Source organism: Microchirus variegatus (assembly GCF_963457635.1).
Source record: "Microchirus variegatus genome assembly, chromosome: 11".
NCBI classification, from domain to species: domain Eukaryota; kingdom Metazoa; phylum Chordata; class Actinopteri; order Pleuronectiformes; family Soleidae; genus Microchirus; species Microchirus variegatus.
In genome coordinates, this window is record NC_139812.1 from 16,977,052 (window position 1) to 16,998,400 (window position 21,349).

Here is a 21,349-nt window from a genome sequence, read left to right on the forward strand (position 1 = left end):
TAAATAAGCTCTGGAGAACTTTTATGCTAACACGTTACATAAAGTCCACTAGCTGAAATGCTAATGCTAATGCGTCTGCTCGCATAGCAGAAGTGAGATCAGCCTCCGCAGGACCAGAAGCCTCCGACTTCATTAAGAAGTACAGCCACGATTTAGTTCTCCTGTGTTTTTCCTTGTCCATCTTCATTCAACGGAATAACAACAAAATAACAAAAACAAAATCATTTTTATTTGTTTACTTGGTTTGCGATGGGACGACTTGTTGCTACTTTTGCCATGGCGGGTCACTCTGTCTCATAGTGTGCCATTTCTTGTTTTATTTTGAAACTTTCTTCACTTGTTACAGGTCAATGTACTTCATGTCATTCTTCAACACCCACCAGACTGATTAAATTCTCTGCCTTCATTACTTTACCTGTGTTCCATTAGCCACACCTGCACTATTTAGTCCTCCCTTATCAGAAGGTCTCTGCCACTTTCTATTTAGTCACTTGTCAGGGTTTCTCAATCCTGGTCCTGGGGACCCACTGCCCTGCATTATTTAGATGTTTCCCTGCTCCAACACACCCGTTGTTGCACTTCAGAAGCCTGATAACAACCCATTTATTTGAATCAGGTGTGCTGGAGCAAGGAAACGTCTAAAACATGCAGAGCACTAGACAGTGATCCAGAAGGTTTTTTTTCAGACAGTGTTGTTGTTTTAAACTATTGCTTTCCATAACCTGCATCTGCCTGTCCATGTTGTTACAAAGTGAACTCAGTGATGAAGGCAACAACTCATGATGTCTGTGCCGCTTACCACATTCCAAAAACCTTAACTATAACCTCAAAATGAGCAGCCCATGGCCAAGTGGAAAGATAACTTGGCTTGTAACCAGAGGGCTGTCGGTTTGAGCCTCTGGTTACAAACCGACAGGGGGGCTCAGGGGGCACCCTAGCCCTTCAGGTCAAAAGAAGGGCTGGGGTACCCCCTGAGCAAGGTAACCTACCCCCATTGCTTTGTGGCTGCCTGCTGTCCTTAATTCTGGGAAGGTTTCTACTTGAGGATGGGTTAAACGCAGAGAAAGAAGGAACATCCCCTGCGGGACTGTTAAAGAACAAATTTATTTTAGTTTTCTAACACTTGAATAGTTAATGAATGCTGTCCGTCACACTTCAAAACGTCCATGTGCACAATAAGTTTTAACTTTATTTAACCGTGGTAATGCACAATTAAGAAAAAAATACATCAACCTGGAACTACATTGTTATTTGTGATGGCGTAATTGATTATAAATGCTAAATATTGAGATTTTAACACCCAATTATAAAAAAAACCTGATATGCTGATGTTTAAAACGTCGCGTTGAGTCTCAGCAGTTGATAGCCATCTGAAATGAATGCACCCATGGATTAGTTTCTGCTTGACAAGTGTGTCCTCTCACAGCCAGGTGAAGTGGAGTGAAAAACGCCTGAAGGTATGAATGAGCTTGTGTACCATATGTCTGAAAGCCTGCGATGACTTTCCTGGTTCCTCCACGGTGCATGCTGGGATACTCGGCAGCCCCACATGACCCTGAAAAGATATTAGTGGGTGGAGAACATAAATGACATGGCAGGGGAGTGGGAGGGGACGGGAGCGGGGGGGGGTTGCTTTTTCTATCCCACTTAATTTTAAGTGATCAGTATTTTCCTCATGCTGCTATATATCACCTTGAGTGATGCGTCTGACTGTACCCTCCTCATTTTTCACATATACAGGCGCACTGTATATTACAAGCATGTTTTATACCACAGAGATGTCATGATGTAATATAATTCATGGTATGACGTGAGTTTTCATTGTTGTCTCCTCCTATTTGCGTCTGTGTTCTGTGCGTTTTTATGTTTTGAGGTAATAATTAGAATTGACAAAGACGTGTGCATGCTGTGCTGAGTGTGTCCTTGCTCTGCCTCCTGCCTTAATTTGCAATTTGTAATCCAGTTAGCACGATCAGAAGGCAGCATCAACATAAGGTAGCTATATTGATTATAATTTCTCAGCACACCGTTTTAGGTAATGACTTTTTCTTTCAAACACACTCTGTGGAAAATCTGCTTAGAGGTGTATTTTGTTTTTCTTCTATTTCCATTAGCATTGGCACTGTTATCTTTGAACTCAATAAGCATACAGTGCTTCAAGGTGGTTCTGTTTTTTTTTTTTTTGGTTTATCTCAGCACAACATTACCTCCTGACATTTACGACAGGGTCAGTCTTTCCACATCGGATGGATTATTGTTGCTTTTGGAGCTTCAGTCGATATTTTTATGGTGATTTTCATGGATCAACAGCAGGTCTTCATTGATTTAGTCCCAATCTGTGAACTGAATATGGTTTTGTGTTTGCCTCTAAGTCACTACAGGCTTTTTAATGGACTAACTGAAGAAAAGCTGCATCAATGATGGATTAGTAGAGATAACTTAAATTGTAAAAATGTGATCGATGATATTGCTCATCTATACAGACTTACAATTCAGCAGGAAATGACCTGCAACATTTTATTTAATTTTCTATTTATTTTATTTTTCATTGTTGCTGTTCTGATAAACTTTTTTTTTCCTGCTCAGCAGTTTATCTGTGCTCCTGGTTTCCAGTGAGTGGAGTATTCCTCAGTGCGCATGACACAATGTAACACGGCTACAGTGAAAATGTAAATCCTCAGTATTTCTGAGGATTACCTCAGCTGAAGACGCGCTGGAATACTTTTCCTTTTTCCTTACGTCTTTCCTATCACTATGTCCTGATTTGCAGCAAACGGGTTTTTTTCCCCCCCATCACATATAGGTGCAACGATCACACGAAACTCGACTCTCTTCCAGCGCAAGAAAAGGATAAATGACTTTATGTAAGACAGGAGGAACGGGCTTCTTCTGCGACTCATGTAGAATCCAGAGCGTCATCGTGGGTTTTTTTGCGGAGAGGCATTTTGGTGCAGGAGACCCAGAGGATAATACAACTGTACTGCTTGCATTTGCACACAAAAAAGGAGCGCGTCTGTCTGGATTCAAGCTGCAGTCCACACCAGCTGCAGTGGCACAACTGAGAGAGAATGCATGTATGATGAGAACTGCTTTTGCCCTGAACTCTGCAGACTTCACATCCACAAGTGGAGTGTTTTTGCCACCACTTCACAACTACAATGAGACAACGTGGCGCAGGGGCTGCATGAGTAGAAGTGGGAATGTTGCCTGTGGGTTAGAAGTGCAGTGAGGCAGCGGGACAGTGGTACTTCAGAGGAGAAAAACCTGCACGCGAGTGAATGTCGCCTCTGATGTGGAGCTTGTCGCTGTCCGACGCGCGCGTGGTGCTGAAATTTGGATGATGCCTGCCCTGCGACTGCAAGGCTGCCGCTCCCTGCACCTCAACGAGGACAACGGCCGCTTCGTGCTGCTCGCCCTCCTCATCATCCTGTACCTGCTGTGCGGCGCTGCGGTCTTCTCGGCCATCGAGAGGCCCTCGGAGCTGCGGGCTCACGGCCGCTGGAACGGGACGCTCCACAACTTCAGTGAGACGTTCAACATCAGCCTGCAGGACCTCAACTCCTTCCTGCGGGAGTACGAGGCTGCCATCGCCGCCGGGATCCGGGCTGATGCCCTGAGGCCACGATGGGATTTTACAGGGGCTTTTTATTTTGTTGGAACTGTTGTGTCGACTATAGGTGGGTGATATTATGCTGAATTTCTGAATTTCCCTGATTTCTCGGTGTCATGTCTTGTGTAAACTTGTTGAAAAACGAGTTGCCTTATATAAGCACATATCTTTGTACATCTTAAAAAAAGAACTCTACTTTCTAGTTGCAAGGCGTCTTAGCTGATGATGCCACATTCATATCAGTTAATAGAAGAGAAGCTAAGGGACATGAGATTAGATCATACTGTCCATTCACACAGAAATGTGGTTTCTGTCTGTCAAATATCATCAGTCTGACAGTCTGGGCGTCAAATGCATGCCATCCCTTTGGGCTGCTTTCCCCTCCCTGGCTTACACACAGAATAACAGATTAACATTTTTTCCAGTCATGTGTTAGATTTTGGCTGTGAGGGACTCTGGCAATGTGGGCGACATCTGACTCGCCTGCCATTTGGAATGGCACACTCATCCTTGGCTATAGGACAGCACCCATGGGTGCAGGATTTTTTTTGTAGCCACATTTCCATTCAAACCAATAGGAATGTCAATGTGAAGGCCCCGTCTGCTCCCCCTCATTTAACATTTACTATGCAATAGGTCAGAAAAGAGCAACTGTCCCTCGCAGGAACGCTTGGTGTGGTGGACTGCATGCATGATGGCCTGGTGAACTCACCCTCCCACCCCACAACAGCTTCAATTAAGAGTGTTCAAAACTGTGTGAAGGAGAGTGATAAGAAAAAGAGTGAATTGGATGCATGAGCAGAGGTTTCTTTAATTCAGACATGTCAGGAGAGCTTAACAGGCTTTTCCACCGTCTGCAGATGCAGAAAAACAGGGAGCTGATGCTCTCAGCTCAGCCAGTCACAGAGACGAAAACCACAACAACTGTGTTTGTGTACATGCGTCTTGAAATCCTTGTCTTGCAGCTGCAGTTTTCCCTTAAAAGACAGACGATTTAAACTGAAACGGGTGATGTTGATCTCTCTACTGTAATTGTCCTTTTCTGTGTGTGTGAGCACAGAGGTATGGCATTTCTGTCTGGATTTCCATCTCACTTTCATCGCCTCTCCTCCTGCCACTCTGCTGCTTTTTGTGCAGGCTTTTGAGCAGATGATATCAAAGGGATCTGTGGGCCTCCCCGCACAACTCTTTCTCAGAGCGGCATCCCCCTGCGTGCTCTATAGACACTCCTCCAAAACACTTCCCACCTCTGACTCTCTGCTGTGACAGAGGCTCGAAATCAGCAGTGACACTTCGCTCCCCTTGATGTGCCTCCAATATCACTTTGAAAAATGAAAGCGAAGCTGTTGCCACTTGAAGCGCATGTTTATCCAGTTGTTTATCCGGTGTTTGTGTTAAATTTAAACACAATGCACAGAAAAAGCAACTTTTAGTTAAAGGGGACCTATATTTTTAGTCACAATGCAATTCGGATCTCAGACAAGAAATTTTTTCTCTGGTCTACAGTCACTTGCTTCAAGCTTTTTCTCGAAAATAGAGTTTGCGTGAGACGTATTAAATGAATTTAATCTACTGCAATTCAAAATACAAGTTTACCATGGAGCATTTCTTAGAAGACAACATACATCATCATGTCAAACAATAAAGCAGGTTAAGGACCATAATATTTATCGAACAGAGATTTAAGTCCTGCTGTGATGTTTGTGCTCTATGTTCGGGATTAGACAGTGACACAGACACCTGCAGGTTTGACATGAATGATTTAGAATCAAATCAAATTCATAACCAACTGTTCCAGAGCGTGAACAAGGTCAACTGTTTCTGTTTAGAACAATGAGTGTCACAACCACAAATTGCTGTTTTTTTGCCCTAGTGGTCACCCATGGTATCACAATGGCAAAAGAAATAGTTTGTAGACCAAAATTATAAAAGAAACATCTGTAAAACTTATCGACAGAGCACAAAAAAAAAGATAAATTCAGTCAGGAAAACTCATTATGTATTCAATATTAAACTATCCATGCAAACAATGGAAATATAATTAGGCTGATGGCTCTGCTCTTCAGACGCTCCCCGGTTTGGCTAAGGAGCATTTAAGCCGAATGCAAAACTGAGGCCATGCAAGTGAATAACATTTTAAACTTTTGAGTCTATCAGAGAAAGGTGGAGGCTGACGATAAAGCGTTGTCAGTGGCAGCGGTGTGAGGCAACATGGGTGTAGCAAGAAATGAGTGAAGGGAGGAGTGTGACAGTGGATTGCAGTCAGCTGATTACAGCTGCAGCATATATGACTACCGCATCATCCTAATGTAAAAGGGTGTCATTTGTGAAACAATAATCAATAATAATGTATAGTGAATCACAAAACAATGATGCAAATTATTTTTTTGGCAAAGTAAACAATTTCTACAGTAAATGTCTGTACACAAACTATATCAAGCAGTAGTTTGAGATATAGAAGACAGAATATCTATAGTAGATATAGAAGACAGAATCAGACTCAAACTTAAAACTAAAAGTAGAGAGTCAGAGCCCATCGTGAAACTCGATTCAGAATCAATCTCCATGAATTGTACATGGACTTGGAGCAGTGGGAAACTAAACTCAGACTTTGAGTTGAACAGGTGCCATTTTCAAGTCCATTATCTTGTTCCATTTAAGCCAAAGTCAAACATCCACATATATCCCGACAACATGTTGACCTTATCCAAACCACAGAAATCCACAGGCTCCCAGAGCCTCAGGCATGGCTGTGGAAAACAAGACGAGGACGTCTTGTTTTTCATCTGAAAAACAAGACACACATACACATTTGTAAAGTTTCTTTTTGTAAACATCCATCTCTTTGGTTTCGCAGTCCTGCCCCACATATCCTTCTGTTTGCCTTCCCATTAAAAGGGCACAGAGTCTGCTATATAAGTAGAGTTTCTATTAATAACAGAAGCTATTTATAAACCTCAAGGCTGATTGATAGCTGATGACTGCCAATTAGGACAGGTCTCTGGGGCTGTTTCTGGGCCTGCATGTCTCACTGAGAGCTGGTGCAATGACATTTTGTAAAAACTATTGTCTGGTTTCAGCACAGTTTCTACTCTTCTAAGAGCTAAAAGGGGTGAATGCAGTGTACTTAGTGATGGCTTCTAACTTGTTGAGACGGACTGGGACACCCCGAGAGGGCACTTAATTGTTCAGCAGTTTTTAATGCAATAATCCGCTGCTGGTATAGATTCAATTTGTTCTTGGGAATACTGGCTCAGTCCTGTCTCTTCTTGCCCCCCGGCAACCACTGCAGCGTCTTTCTCCTCACAGTCACGTCCACCCACCCAGACAAAGTCACAAAGATGGACAAGAAAAGTAGGACAGTTTAAGAAAATGCACCCTCAAAAAGTTTCGTCGACAAACGAGGCCAGATTTCAAAAAGTCAAAGGTTTGGTGGAGTTAAACCCGTGGGTGTGCAGAGCTGAGCTGCAGTAAAATGACAATGTGCTCATCCCTCATTATAGACTAGACCAGGACTGGTATAATCTCTCACAAGCCAACGTTTACCCACAAGCCAAATGTGTTTCTTCAAGTAGGTAATCTTATTCATGGTTTTGGCTTATGCTACATGTTTTAGCTAAACACTGACATTATAAGGGCAGTGTTAAAGCAATTTGATAGTATTTTACACAACAGATACACGCTTCATCATTCAGCTTAAAGCTGTTCTCGTCAACATGTCTTTATTCAATTTGATTAAATCAGTAAATTTAGCATCTTTCAGCTCATTGTTTTTGCATCCAGTTTATATGCACTCACTCAGTTATAGATTGAGCACAATGTTGTGTTAATGAAGTTAAATCAACAGCAACTTAATTGGTTGCAAGGTGTGTGTGTGTATAATATATATATATATATGTATAAGATCAGAGAGGACACAGTATTTCTCAGGTGTTGCAGTGTATACTATTAAAACATAACTGCAGTGTGTTCGGGATCAAAAAGTAATCACTGGATCGCACAAATACTTCGGTGAGGATTTAGTAAACTCCAGCTTGTTAAGCCCTGATCCAAAAGGAAAGCTTTAGAAAAACTCCTCTCTCACGATTGATATTCTGTAGTGTGAGGAAACAGCTTCACCTAATAGGTTAGTGGGTGTTATCCTGCTCTTCTTGTTGTGCCAATTTAAAAAAAAAAAAAAATGCTGATGTTGCTTCGGAGGCTTACTTGTAAGGTTTGTGCGACTATTACATGCTTGTCTGACCACGGCCAATGTGACTGGAAGAGAACTGCGAAGCACATTTGTCCTCATCCTGCGCCTTGTAATTCACGCGTCTCTACGCTTATAGAAGACAGCGTCACCTGAGCGTGACGAAGCGCGCGTTTGGCATTTAAGCGGCGTGAAATGTCACATGACAGACATGAGGTGGATCCCCGAAGGCAGAGTGTGTGTTTGTTTTGATGCGTTCTTATTTTTGATCAACCACTCGCCGCTGCCACGTCGGGACGGAACCATCTGTGTTGTTCGCTACTGTTTATGTTATGAATGTGCTTTCAGGAGGTGGGTGGGAATTCGGCTCGCAATCTGTGAAAGCAGATTCATCAGTGCACAGCGACGCTTCAGACTTGCTCAAGCCTTCTGTTTTCTGTCTGTAGACTTTCCCACACAGTCCTGACTCCTGTTTCACATCGGTGTTAAATTTAACTTTGCGTCTGTGACCATTTTGATCTCCAGTTACGCCTTTGTGTCATTACGTTGTCATTGTGAAAGAGAGGCTGGTCGTGTTGCACAAACAGTACATCATAAAATTAAATGAGCATCACTTAATCGAGTAATTAGGTCATTGTGACTCTATTTTCTACCTAATGTCTGCTTCCATCCATCTTCCACCTCTTTATCCTCCACATGTGGGTCTTGGGAGATGCTGTGCCAGTCGCAGCTGACACAGTGTGATAGGCGTGGGTCACACCCTGGACAGGTCGCCAGTCCATCACAGGGCCACATATAGAGATAAACAACCATCCACTCTCACTGTTAATTTAGAGCGCCCAATTGACCTAATCCCAAAACCTGCATGTTTTTGGACCGTAGGAGGAAACTGGAGAAAACCCCCCCACACACACACAAAGGGAGAAACTCTATGCAGAAAGGCACTTGTTCCGACCGGGTCGCAAACCCCGGTCTTCTTGGTTCCATTTTTGACTTTCTCGCTTTATATCATCAGGATTTTCTCAGATGAAATGCCACTGTCAAAAAGTGAAAAACAGATTGCCTTTAGCTCCATGAATGCTCCCTATAGATTGTATCAATCCACAAGCCGAGCACAACAATGATGGAAGGGAGTGTATGATTACTACACAGTGATTCACAAGGCTGTTGTGTAATTGCACTACATTTTTTTTTCTGTTTAGCTGCACTAGTTAATATTTCCATGGCAAAAATGTGCGATACATCCTGTTACACAACCTTATCGAACCGTGAGTGTGTGTAGGGTTAGAGTGTGTCACGCTGTAACCCCTGCAACGCCTGTCACAGTAGGTCATAAATCCTGCCCTGTCTTGATAAGCCACGTAATCACCGACATACAGTAACTCACAGACTCAACCCATCACCAACCAAGTGATGCCAAGTTCATTTCAGAGGACACAGCAGATTTTCCCAACATCCTTCTGCTCAACCTGATTAGCATTTCACTGATTCGGCTCTTTGCACTGGCAAAGTAAAGAGAGGATAAACTACGTGTGCTCTTTGCACTTCTCATCAGGGTTAATTTGATTTGAACAATCGTTCAAGAAACTTTATCTCGGTGGTTCATAATTTGATCATCATCAGTTTTGCCGGCCAACATGATTTGCATTGGTGCTGGTGTCCATGCTGACTTGCAGCTATGAGACTCCGAACTTTCTCCATAAGCAGAAAAGTTCCTCCGGGAACTTTTGGCCGCTTCGCAAACCTTTGATGCGGTGAAGTCAAACACACTCTTGGCAAAATGTCACCCTGCTGCAGAAAGCCTGCGGTCGCACTTCCATCACATTTTATCCGCATCTTAGAATCATGGATGTAAATAGTTATCTGTGTTAATAACACGAGAGCGAACAGCATGATTTGACAGCCGTCCATCTGTCTCTTTGTATGTACAGAGTGAGAGCGGCTGTGTGTGTGTGTGGTGACTGTGTGGTGACTGTGCTTCTTTCAAATGGCTAAATGCAAACACACTTGCAAAAGACTGGATTTCAGATATGAAACTTTGAGCATGACCTTGAATCAATGAGATGGTTTCATTATTAGAATACAGACCATGGATGGTGCATATATATATATCTACAATTACAGTTAACCCTCTTTTCCATTAGTGCTGTTTGACTCGCCTCACCTCGGCACAGTTATTTTGCTTTTCCATTAGCGATGGTAGCTGGTACTTTTCTTTTAAGTACCTGCTCTGGTGAAGTTCCAAGCCATCCGAACTGTAGATGTGTTTAAAACGACTTAACAATCCTGAAAATGTGGGTTAATCTGCAACAATTAGCAAAGGAAATGTCGAAAAATCTCAATATTTAACAGAGGAGTCGGGTGTATTTAGCGAGCTGCATCACAAACCCCCTGCCGCCGCTGTGTTTCAGTTCAGTGACTGTGTCAGACGGAGTCTGTGCTCCGGTCACGCAGGAAGTACTGAACAAATCTTTTTTAATTAACTGAGTCTAATGATTCAGTTACACTGACAATAACTGCATTACAAGTCACTAGTCACTAGTTTGTGTGTGTTGCACGTAAAACGAAGTCACGGCAGTTTCATGCAGCGGTGCTGTGGTGACTCCGCCCCCACGTTGAGGAGGTGCTATATTGTAATGGAAAACCAACCAAACCGAATAGAGGAGAGGCGAGCTGGGAAAATGTAGTGGAAACACGGCATAAGTCTACTATGAAGACAAATTACATGCATATGTATATATATATATGTATATATATATATATACATATATATGTAGATGTATTCTGAGCCACTCGTGTTCATTTTTTTCAACTCATAATCTGTTTGAATCAGATAAAAGTGCACACCTGTTCAGGTAATTCGATGAGACACTGTATGATACATTCTTCCATTGTCAGACAAAATCTACGTTTTTGTCGTGCAACAGTTTCGCCATAGCAGCTGCCTGTGCAATGTTACTCAAAGAATATGAGATAACAAAGATATGTAAAGAAAAAAAAAACTGTTATAATTACACCTGAGAAAATACAGAGCTCTCAAAGTAACACCATTATTGCCAACGTTAAAATACAGTGGTGGAAATAAAGGCTGAGCTACGGACCATCATCATCCTCCTCTTCCTCACATACTCTTCACACACTTGTGTAGTGAAATTAGATTAAGATGGAGCGAGCGATAAGGTGACTCTAATAGATTTTTTTTTTTTAATTTTCTACACTTGGGTCAACATTCCTCAGCTCCACTCTGAACACACACCCTGGTATATATACAGTAGAACAATATTTCTGATGTATTTTCCTCCACCAGAGGAAGTACTGCAGATTGAAAACCATGGAATTACGATTGACCACACAATACAATTGATAGGGCCTCGCAGCAAGAAGGTTACTGGTCCACATCCTCTGTGTGGCGATTGCATGTTTTCCCCATGTGTACGTGAGATTTCTCCAGGTACTCTGGTGTCCAAAAACATGCAGAGATTAATTAGACACTCTAAACTGACCATATGTGTGAGCGTGAGAGTGAATGGTTGTTTCGTCTCTGTGTGTTGCGACCCCGCCTTTCGCCTGGGATTGGCTCCAGCAACCAGTGGATAAAGTGGTAGACAATGAATGAATGACGACAATCAGCCAAACAAAACAATCACAGCACACACAGAGGGAAATCATTGCACCATGTCCTTGTCCTTGCTTTAAGTTTTTCATTTGGATTTTAGGATGAATTTATGCACAAAGGTGTGATTCAGTCCGATCATATCCTGAATCTGTCAACTAGTGTTAGCCACACTTGGTGTGTTCTCATGGTCGGTTGATTCATCGTGGTTCTGTAAAGAGAATCCAGAGAATTGTCTTATTTAAACCATGTGAGCGGCTCAGTTGAATCCACTGGAAAACACCATGGATCAAACAAGGCAAAATGTGTTGTCCTAGTGCCAGCATTCATAGATTATCCCGCTACCTCCAGGGCCGACAGCCACTGGCAGAGACACAATCTCACACACAAAGTGGGCACTTTGAGTTCATAGAAAGCAGATTCTAATCTAATTGTGAGCAGCAGAGCATTGCCTCATCATTTCGGCGAGGTATGTCGCTGTGGTTTCTCTGACTTGAGCTCATTATTGCAGCTGTCACTTAAACGTAGCAGCCAGGCCCTGACAGGAATCGGCCGATTGCGCTGCCTTGAATCTCAGGGACTCGTGCTTTTACATCATTTGCCCCGTAATGAAAATCCATTAAATCGAAGGTCTGCCAAACCCCAAGCATTCATTTCCGGCTAACATCTGATCTCACACGTGAAGCCCAAGCAGCAACGAAAGACACAAAGTTAATGTAGCGTCACCGTGATACTACACAATCGGTATTATCTATTACGATGAACGGCGGAGGCTTATCACGCTGACCCGAGGGCGTTAGTGTTTCGAACGCTCCACCTGAACAGGTGTGTTTGCTTTGGGGAATAATACAAGAGGCCTTTGTGTAGCTAAGCTTTTATTCAAACATTGACTGTGCACACAGTACACGATAGGAAACACAAGGACGTAGCCTTCAGATCCATCACGGAGAAGCTATTATTCTGACGAGAGAATGACTCACTCAAATGAAAGGACAAAATCTCTGTTCCCATTTGCAGATGAACAATGAAGCCACATGACCCCTTCATTTTAATTTTTGCGTATTTAACCGCCCTGTCTTAACAGATCCTCTGCGTTGTTTCACTTTTACAATATGATCTTGGTGGGGGGGGATGGGGGAACAAAAAAGCGTTTTGGCACAGGTCCAAAAATCAGTGCAGCATATATTATTTTTTGTCAGCAAATCAATATGGATGACGGCAGAGTCATTAATTCCACTGGCTCTCGCTGCCAAAGAATAAAGTGGCAAGATGTAACTTTAAACACGGGACTGGACTTAACGAAGCAAAAAAAAAAAAAAAAAGATTTCATATTGTGCTTCACTGACTTGGTTAGTGCTACATTATTACTTTTGGCAGTGTGCTCTCACTCTTATAATTTATATCTATCGACCAGCTTTAATGACTCTACGCTACATATTTCATTATGATCACCACAGACCATCATTCCTAATTATTGCATAGACATGTGTCGAGTAAAACACTCATTATCAAGTCCTTGCCGTATAGAATGCTTTACCATTAATGCACTTGTATTCATGGACTGTGTCCTTTAGGGCCCCCGCAGAAGTTATTACAGCATGTGTAAAGGCTTTGGGGTGTCTTATTAATAATGTATAGCCTTTGTTTAACTAAATCCTGGCATGTATGTGACCCGTACTACCATCGTCTCAGCATACACGTGTTGTGAATGTTCCCCATTACCACCCGTTTGGCCAATAATCCCGACAGCTTCCCAGCAGATGGTGTGCCGATGAAATCTCGAGGTCTGTCCGCGCCGCTACTTCCTCAGCCCTCTGTCCTCTCTGCAGACCCCTGCAACGCCGCGCCGTGACTAATGGTTTCCTGTTCATCTCGGAAAACACAGTCATCAGAGGGACAGGCATATGTGACATTTTCCTGCTATTGCTTTTATTGCTCAGCTATTCCCTACGGAGAGAAGCAGCTGACTGGGAGCCTGTTTTTAAGCCTATTAATTGGGGACATCGGGAGGCAATAGATTTTTTTTTTTCCCCTGGTTTGCAGAACATTCCCCATAATGAGTCCTCTGGTCCATTTTTTTGGACACTAGAGAGCTGTGGGTGGGGACAGGGGTGGTTGTGTCCTCTGTGACAAGCGTTAACCTTCAGACTCAATGCTATTTTCCTTGACAAATGAATGCACTATGCATATCCTTCGTTCAAACACGGAAACATGAGTGTGAGTGCTTTTAGATACCCTTTATTCTTATGTGGGTATTCATTAGGAGCCAATTGAAATTGCTCTTTTGTGTATTTTGGCTGTGATGTACAGTTCTGCAGCGTTCGCAGATTAACTCTTTACAGCCTTTATATTTTCTCAATTATCAGCGGAATTCACTAACTCCAAATACGTGACTTCTTACGAGAGTCTGTAATGTGTTCAGCTATTCTTTTTTTTTTTTTTTTTTTTTGCAATGGTGCGGCCTTTTCAGTCTGTCTCTACGGTTACAGTGAATCAATATGCCTTTTCAATCAGCCAGAAATCAATGCACTGAATCAATAGGTCAGAAAAGAAAGAAAACGATAAGCTAAAAGACTCTAAAATGTTCCCCAGAGCCGAAGAGGAAGTGAATTATTTTCCACCACAGTCAGTTGATTTATTAATTTGCTTCAAAGTTTTTTTTTGTATTATAACATGATAGTGGAACCATAATGGACACAATCTTAAACCAGTATCGTCTCGGATGTGTTCTTCTTGATTGATTGTAAACATTTTTCTCAGATGATCTCATTTACTAGTTTTAGGTGATCGTCAATAGGTTATAGTCTATTTTGATTGGGGAACATAAAATGTGTGATTGACAGCTAGTAGTTTCCAACACGTTGATGTACACTGGCCTTTTCCACTTTTCCTTACATGGTTAATTCTAATTTCAGAAAGCCAACATTGCTCTGGCTAAATCAGCGGGTGATGTTTTACGGGTTGATCACCCCCAAAACAGAGGACTTGAAGGTTCAGCGTCAAAGAGAACTGAAAAACGCAAAACTAATGAAAATGCATATAAATATTCTCTTTTTATGTTGTCTTCTGACAATTACAGGGAATAAAGTATTGCCGTTTAACCATAAGCACCATCATAGAACCGATGATTAACTCTCCCTTTTATAATGGCGCACACGTTATTCTGCCGCATTGTTTTGAAATGCAAACGATAGCAATTACAGCCCAATTCAGTATCTTACTCGGGAACATTGTGATTTCACTCCCTGAGGTGAGGGGAGTTCGAGCAGAACACGTTCGACGGTTTAACAGCTGTCTTAGCAGCTTTGTACTGCCACACACTCCAGATAATGGAAAACCTGTTGAGATTTTCATAGATTTCGTGCAGTTCTTCACTCAGAGTGGCTCTTTGGGGTAAAATGTGATGACTGATTAGTGTTTAGAGGCCAGTAGTCTTCTAAGTGTAGGGAATAAAATGTAGAGCATTCACGGAGTCCATCAATACTTCTATTAGAAACCCTTTTTGGTAATTTGTGCTGTTCGGGTCCTGGATTAACCACTAGCCTTAATGAGCCATTGAAACCTGACACTGGGCTGTAATTGTGTCAACTCAGCGATTGATCTTTCCAACATGCGATTTAGACTCTGGTGATAAAACGTCGACCTGAAAAGCGAAGTCAACACATTCACTAACAACCTATTGAGGTATTTCCCTCCATTTCATTTTCCACAGTCTGATAACAATCACAACATCTACTTCTTCACTTCAGACTGTCAAATGGTAATAAATGGGTACTAATTGCATGAGTTCAATCACTTTCCTCCTGGTTGGATCTCCGTGTGCGTGCATCATAACCCATTACAGCATCATTTTCAAAGGAATTGGGCATATTTAATGTTAATGGACAAATATTCTCCCAGGGCTTTGATTGGATTGGATTAGCATATTATTTCCTGCCATGACATGTTCTGCTGTTAGTGTCTCATTCATGTTTGGAAAGAGTGGAGTGGATTAAAGAGCTCAGCATCATTGTTCAGCTTTAGTGTTTTAAAGCTGATTTTTGTCGTTGTCGATCTTATTGTTCTGTCTGTAAAGAAAAACATTATTTCAATGCTGCATCCTTTATCTGAAATCAGAGCCTGTCAAGCAATACTATCAGACCTGACTGAGGGAGCATTTGTGTCTTCACAGCAGCAAAGAAGGGGCAAGTGGTGACACTGTTCATGGGAGCTTCTTTGTGTTTTCAGTCACACTCCAACCTGTTTGCAAGCGTCTAACTTTACTAGCACAACGTCACTCAGTCTGTCTGTCTTAATATAAAGCCAATCACTGTCAATCGACGCACCACTATACTGAGAAACAGAGAGTCATGTGGAGCTAGCTCTTAATCAGCATTGTGTCCACTCACTGGCTCATTGTTTGAATCTAACAGACATTTGACAGTTACACCCCACAGTTTTTATTTTAAGCGCAATTGAAGCCCTTGTGAAAAAAAAAAAAAAATCACTCACTGTTAGCGTGTTATGTTTCAGCTCGCCCGTCCTTTGCTTTCTATTATTGTTCTATTTCCCCTAATGCATCTTGACACAGTGGTCTGGAGTAATGGCTCTGAAATGCTACTCTGAATCGATGCCTGGTGCCTTCTCCTCTCATAGGTAATTTACTTGGTAATGAGAGACGGTGCAGAGGACCCGTCTCTGTCTGCGCTGAAAAGATGTAATCTGTTTCCCTTTGATTCAGTCGGGTGAAGGGAGTCTTGGGCTGCTAATTAATTACGATGGAGCTGGAAAAATAGGGTTTCATTCAAGGGCTTAATTTGGATAATGACTGGGCCTCACCTTTCCCTTAGTCAATGATGTCTCTCTGTATGTTGCTGAACTAGCCGACTGTCTGTGTCACTGTCTTTGACAACACCAAGTGATTCACTGTCTGTTGTAATGTGGAAAACATCTTACTCTTACCGTTTGTGTACTGTAGTCCTGAAAGGGATAGTCTATGTACTGCCATACTGAAAAACAAATACAGGCGAGGATAGATAATTCACTTTTCTCCTTTGGTTTACTTACATGTCAGTCATAGTAACAGACACAATATTCCTATCAGTTGGTCTACATTCTCTGAGGTCACTAGATGTCCTTAGACACCAAGAAAACCATAATATTGTGGATCAATTCTTTGATTTTCTCTGAAAATAATGGTCAGGGCTTAACCCTTAGATGCGCCTTTAAAAAAGTTACGTTATTACACCTAGCACACCAAATGGTGCACATAAAAGTTTTTTTGATGTTTTTTTTAGGTTTTAGACAGACCAACATCTCTTCTTTCCATATGTATCAAATATTAATATATATTTTTTATGTTTAACCCTTAAATTGCCAGGTTTATTCACGATGCCCCTTGATTTTATGATCTAAAAAACACAAAAACATTATTTATTTTCACTATACTTCATGCAAACTGGATTTTTTTTGTTTGGATTATTGCAGCCTGGTATATGTGAAAGATTAGCAGAAACATTTCTTTTTTTTGCATTATTATTTTTTTTGTAATGTCAGATGGCCTAAAATACTCACATTACCACACCTAGCACACCAAATGGTGCTCATAAAGTACACAACTATAAAAATAGTATAGATCTGTATTTGTATTTATTAAAAAAATTTTTAGGTTTTAGACCAAAATCCCTTCTTTCCATACATATCAAAAATTAATATATATGTTTTTATTTTTAACCCTTAAATTGCCTAAAAAATTAGATGATTCATGTTTTTTACTTTATATTTGAGCAGGATCAAAAATAGTGATTTGAATGGGTTTCAATGAGCACATTTTGGTGCAAAGGTGTGTTAACGTGAGTATTTTTGTTAGCGTTTAAAAAATCACATGAACATTTTTTAAAGCACCCAAAAATACACAACCTGGCAAATTTTGAACAATATGCATGAAAAAATGAAAAAGATATGCTAAAAAGAAAAAGTCAAAAACACAAAAAGGTGTCTAGGTGTGTTAAAGGGTTAAAGTGCTTTGTTAGGGTTAAGGGTAAAGGTTAGGGTGAGTTGCGATGAGTATCCTCATGAATGAAGCGCAAACGTGTGTGTGTGTGTGTGTGTGTGTGTGTGTGTGTGTGTGTGTGTGTGTGTGTGTGTGTGTGTGTGTGTGTTAGAGAGAGAGGCCAAGAGGTGTGTGTACATGTGGGTTTATATTTCCTCTTGTCTCTAAAAAACAATCTGTATCAGTCATTGTTGATCTAAATGACCCGGCATGTCAACAGCAACCCCACATGAGAGTGGTTTTGAGTGTGAGAGATAAGGTCAAAAAAGCCATTCTGAGCCTCATAAAAAGAAGTATTGGCGAGATATTGATGTCATTTATTGCCCGACAAGAATGGTTACAGACAGGCTTGCGGTAAAGGAGGTAAAAGCGCTGCCCGGAGGAGACTGAAATGGAGGATAGTCACGGTGAAAGAATCAATTAACCTTGGCCTGGAAGTGAACTAGTTGAGCTCTCAGCACCGTTTTATTTGTTGCGTGACATTGTGATTGGGTTTAAGTGTGTGTTTGTGCGTGAAGGAGTACAGGAACTGCCTGTGTGCAAACAAATAACCATGCAGTGTGCACACAAATATTGCACATGAAAAATCGGACATTAGTAGATGTGTGAACAAGGCTCAAGGCTGGTGACAGAGAGGCAGGCTGCACACAGATTAAAGCATTCAAAAGTGATTTATTTAACATACATTAATAAACAATCAGCTATGTACAGTAAGTAAAAGCATTAATGATTAGTGCAGCTATAATCAATTGTGCCATAAACCAGTGTTTTCCAAACCTGGAATGAAACCAACAAAATGTTCCCGGGAGGAATCAGAACGCTCACAAAATGAAAGTAACAGCAAAGAACGGCATTATTGGTTTGTCAGTGAGCTGGGTCAACTTGTTTGTTTCTCCAAAATACTTATTCATCATTATTGTGCTGTTATTTCATTGGGATCGTGGCCATCGACTCCGAATGCACTCCTTTGGTGGTAATTGTAGATATTGCTGTTCAAGTGCTGGGAGATTTTACAGGCTGCACCTGTGACACCCTCTTAAAGACTGAAGTGCCAATTCAAAATGCAACTGAGCCCACAAACATCCTCTCCTCCTTTCCCCTTCTCCTCGTCCTTGCCTCAGCTTGAACATTCTGTCTAATTGACCAAGAAATCAGAAAATAGCAGGAAGCCAAACCACACAGACACACAGCGAGATACTCTCATCACCTCCATATAAACCCGGTGTCCTTGATTTTACGGGCCCACCCACGGCAATTAACGCCATAAATTAATACTGGATATTAAAGCTGTAACGTGTAACTTTTAAATACAAACAAATGTCTGTTATCTCATGTTGCCAGGCAACGTTCCCGCGCTGCAAACAGGAAGTGAATTAAGACAGATGGAGGCAGTGGCACTAATAAAAGGAGACGGCAGCAAACAGGTTGGAGTATTACTGAGAACACAAAGAGGCACCCACAGAGGTGAATTCTACTGCTCGTCATGTCAGGTCTGATAGTATTGACTGACAGAGCTTTTTTTAGATGAAGCTCCAATAAGTGCCTCTGTTCACAAAGTCCAAACAGAGAGAGATTAAAGGTGCATTATGTAGTAAATCTAAAGCAACTGGCCATAAAATCCTCCTAATATGTCACAGAGACTCAGGAATAATAATCATATAACAAACAGAACTCACCAACAACAACAGTACAGCCAAAATGTTTGCATTAAAAAATATATTTTGCAGACTGAAAATCATGTTTATGTTTTGAAATCATGTTTTGGCATGTGGCGCCACCTACCGCTGTCTACCATATCATTGCAGTCAGTAGAGTCTCAGCTGCCGAGCAACCACGGGTTGCCAGTTATGTCAGAAAACGAAACCTAAAAGACCTCTGTATTTTGAATTTGAATGTAGTCAACGTTTTTGGCCACATTCTTACATATGGCACCTTCAATTACATCAACAACAAGAGTCACCAAAAGTTACGCACTACAGCTTTAACAAACCAGATGCTTTACAAAAGAATATCAGAGGTGGGAGCTGTGTTACAAATTGAAACACTTGAAAATAGACTAACATTAACAAATGACTCAACTTTGACTGAGGATTTCCCGAGACACACCAATTGTATGTTCTTTACTCAAACGTGCTATTACATCATTTACATCACTGGCACTGATGTTTACATAATCAGATTTAAGCAGCATTTGAAACACTCAATTAGACTTTGAGGTTGTTGGTTTTTTTCGCTTTAATGCACCACTTCCCTCATTTCACTAATATCTTTTCAGGAAAGTGAAGAAATCTTGCTGCCGAAGATCAGTTTTTGGCCTCACTTAGACGATTAACTGACATTGTTTCTGTGTCTCTGCAGGTTTTGGGATGACAACGCCTGTGACCGTGGCAGGCAAGGTGTTCCTGATCTTTTATGGGCTCGTGGGCTGCGCCGCCACCATCCTCTTCTTTAACCTTTTCCTGGAGCGCATCATCACACTGCTGGCTGTGGTGATGAAGGCTGTGAGGGAGCGAAGAATCCGGAACAGTGGTCTGCTTCCTCCAGGACTTCGCCATGACTTCTCGGCATACTCCATCCCTGGCTGGAAGCCCTCTGTGTACCATGTGATGCTGATTCTTGGCCTGTCAGCCATCACTATCTCCTGCTGTGCGTCGGCCATGTACACGCCTGTGGAAGGATGGGGCTATTTAGATTCACTCTACTTCTGCTTCGTCACCTTCAGCACCATCGGCTTTGGGGACTTTGTCAGCAGTCAGAGCGCAGATTACGAATACCAAAGCCTGTACAGGGTGGCCAACTTCTTCTTCATGCTTATGGGTGTGTGCTGCATCTACTCGCTCTTCAACGTCATCTCCATTGTCATCAAGCAGGTGCTCAACTGGATCCTGGAGAAAATGAGCTGCTTGTTTTGCCAGCGTTGCAATAAGGCCCACACCTTCTTGGGCCGACGCAATGCCATCCGACCGGGCTCCAAGGGGCGCCAGAGTCAGTCTGGCAACCCGCCCGACTCTGAAGGTCCTTGTGATAGTGACACTGAGGGACGCAGACTATCAGGGGAGATGATCTCTATGAAAGACTTGGCAGCATCTAACAAAGTGTCACTGGCCATCATGCAGAAGCAGCTCTCTGAGTCTGCTAATGGATACCCCAGAACAGTGTGTGGCAGCTCACGCCATAATGGTTTCTCTGGGGGTGTCGGTGCTCTTGGTATCATGAACAACAGGCTGGCTGAGACGAGTAACTCCAGGTAGAGGACGGAGGAAATAATGTATGAGGCTCAGGCCGTGTACAAACCCTGGGGCTGAGGATCATCAGTGTAACTTGTTATGCATGATACATATACTTTTTGGGATACTTTTGGATACAGGCAGTGGTGGTGGTCTTGGTGATGATGGCATGAAGAGAGAAACACGGGGACCACCCATCACCAAATTCACTGACCCACAAAACCCAAACCAGAACAAACCGCTGAGTTTATCTTAAATATCAGTGTCAAAGTCAAACGTTCTACTGTAAAGGAGCCAAGGTGAAGTGCACAGTGCAATCTCGATTATTCGGAAAACTTGCCAGTTTATTTGAATGTACATATTTAATACTGATATAAATGGTGTATCCACTGAATGATATAGCACATATTGATCTATGCATTACACTTCTCATGCATTTTTTTGCACCATTTCGAGACATTTCGAGGCAATCCCTACTCTTACTCTTGACATGGGTCCAGTTTTACCCGCAGGTGAGCAGTATGATCTCTGGGCCAAAAAAGCGTGAGGATGTACTTGTGATGCGTCAGAGTTGTTGTGACTGGAGGCTTTTAAAGAGAATAAGGAGCCACGAAAAAGTACTTCCCCATTGTTTAACATGGAGAAAACGAGCAGAGCTGAATAATTAAATCCATTTCTC

The 21,349-nt window shown here is 42.0% G+C and overlaps 1 protein-coding gene across 1 annotated transcript; it reads left to right on the top strand.

Moving 5' to 3' along the window:
• Nucleotides 1–3,337: 3,337 nt before the first annotated feature.
• Nucleotides 3,338–20,694, top strand: kcnk12 (potassium channel, subfamily K, member 12; the record flags this gene model as incomplete). Its single annotated transcript, XM_083897833.1, has 2 exons — nt 3,338–3,677; nt 19,802–20,694. 2 exons carry the CDS (start codon nt 3,338–3,340, stop codon nt 20,692–20,694), a joined length of 1,233 nt encoding a protein of 410 aa, XP_083753959.1.
• Nucleotides 20,695–21,349: the final 655 nt, after the last annotated feature.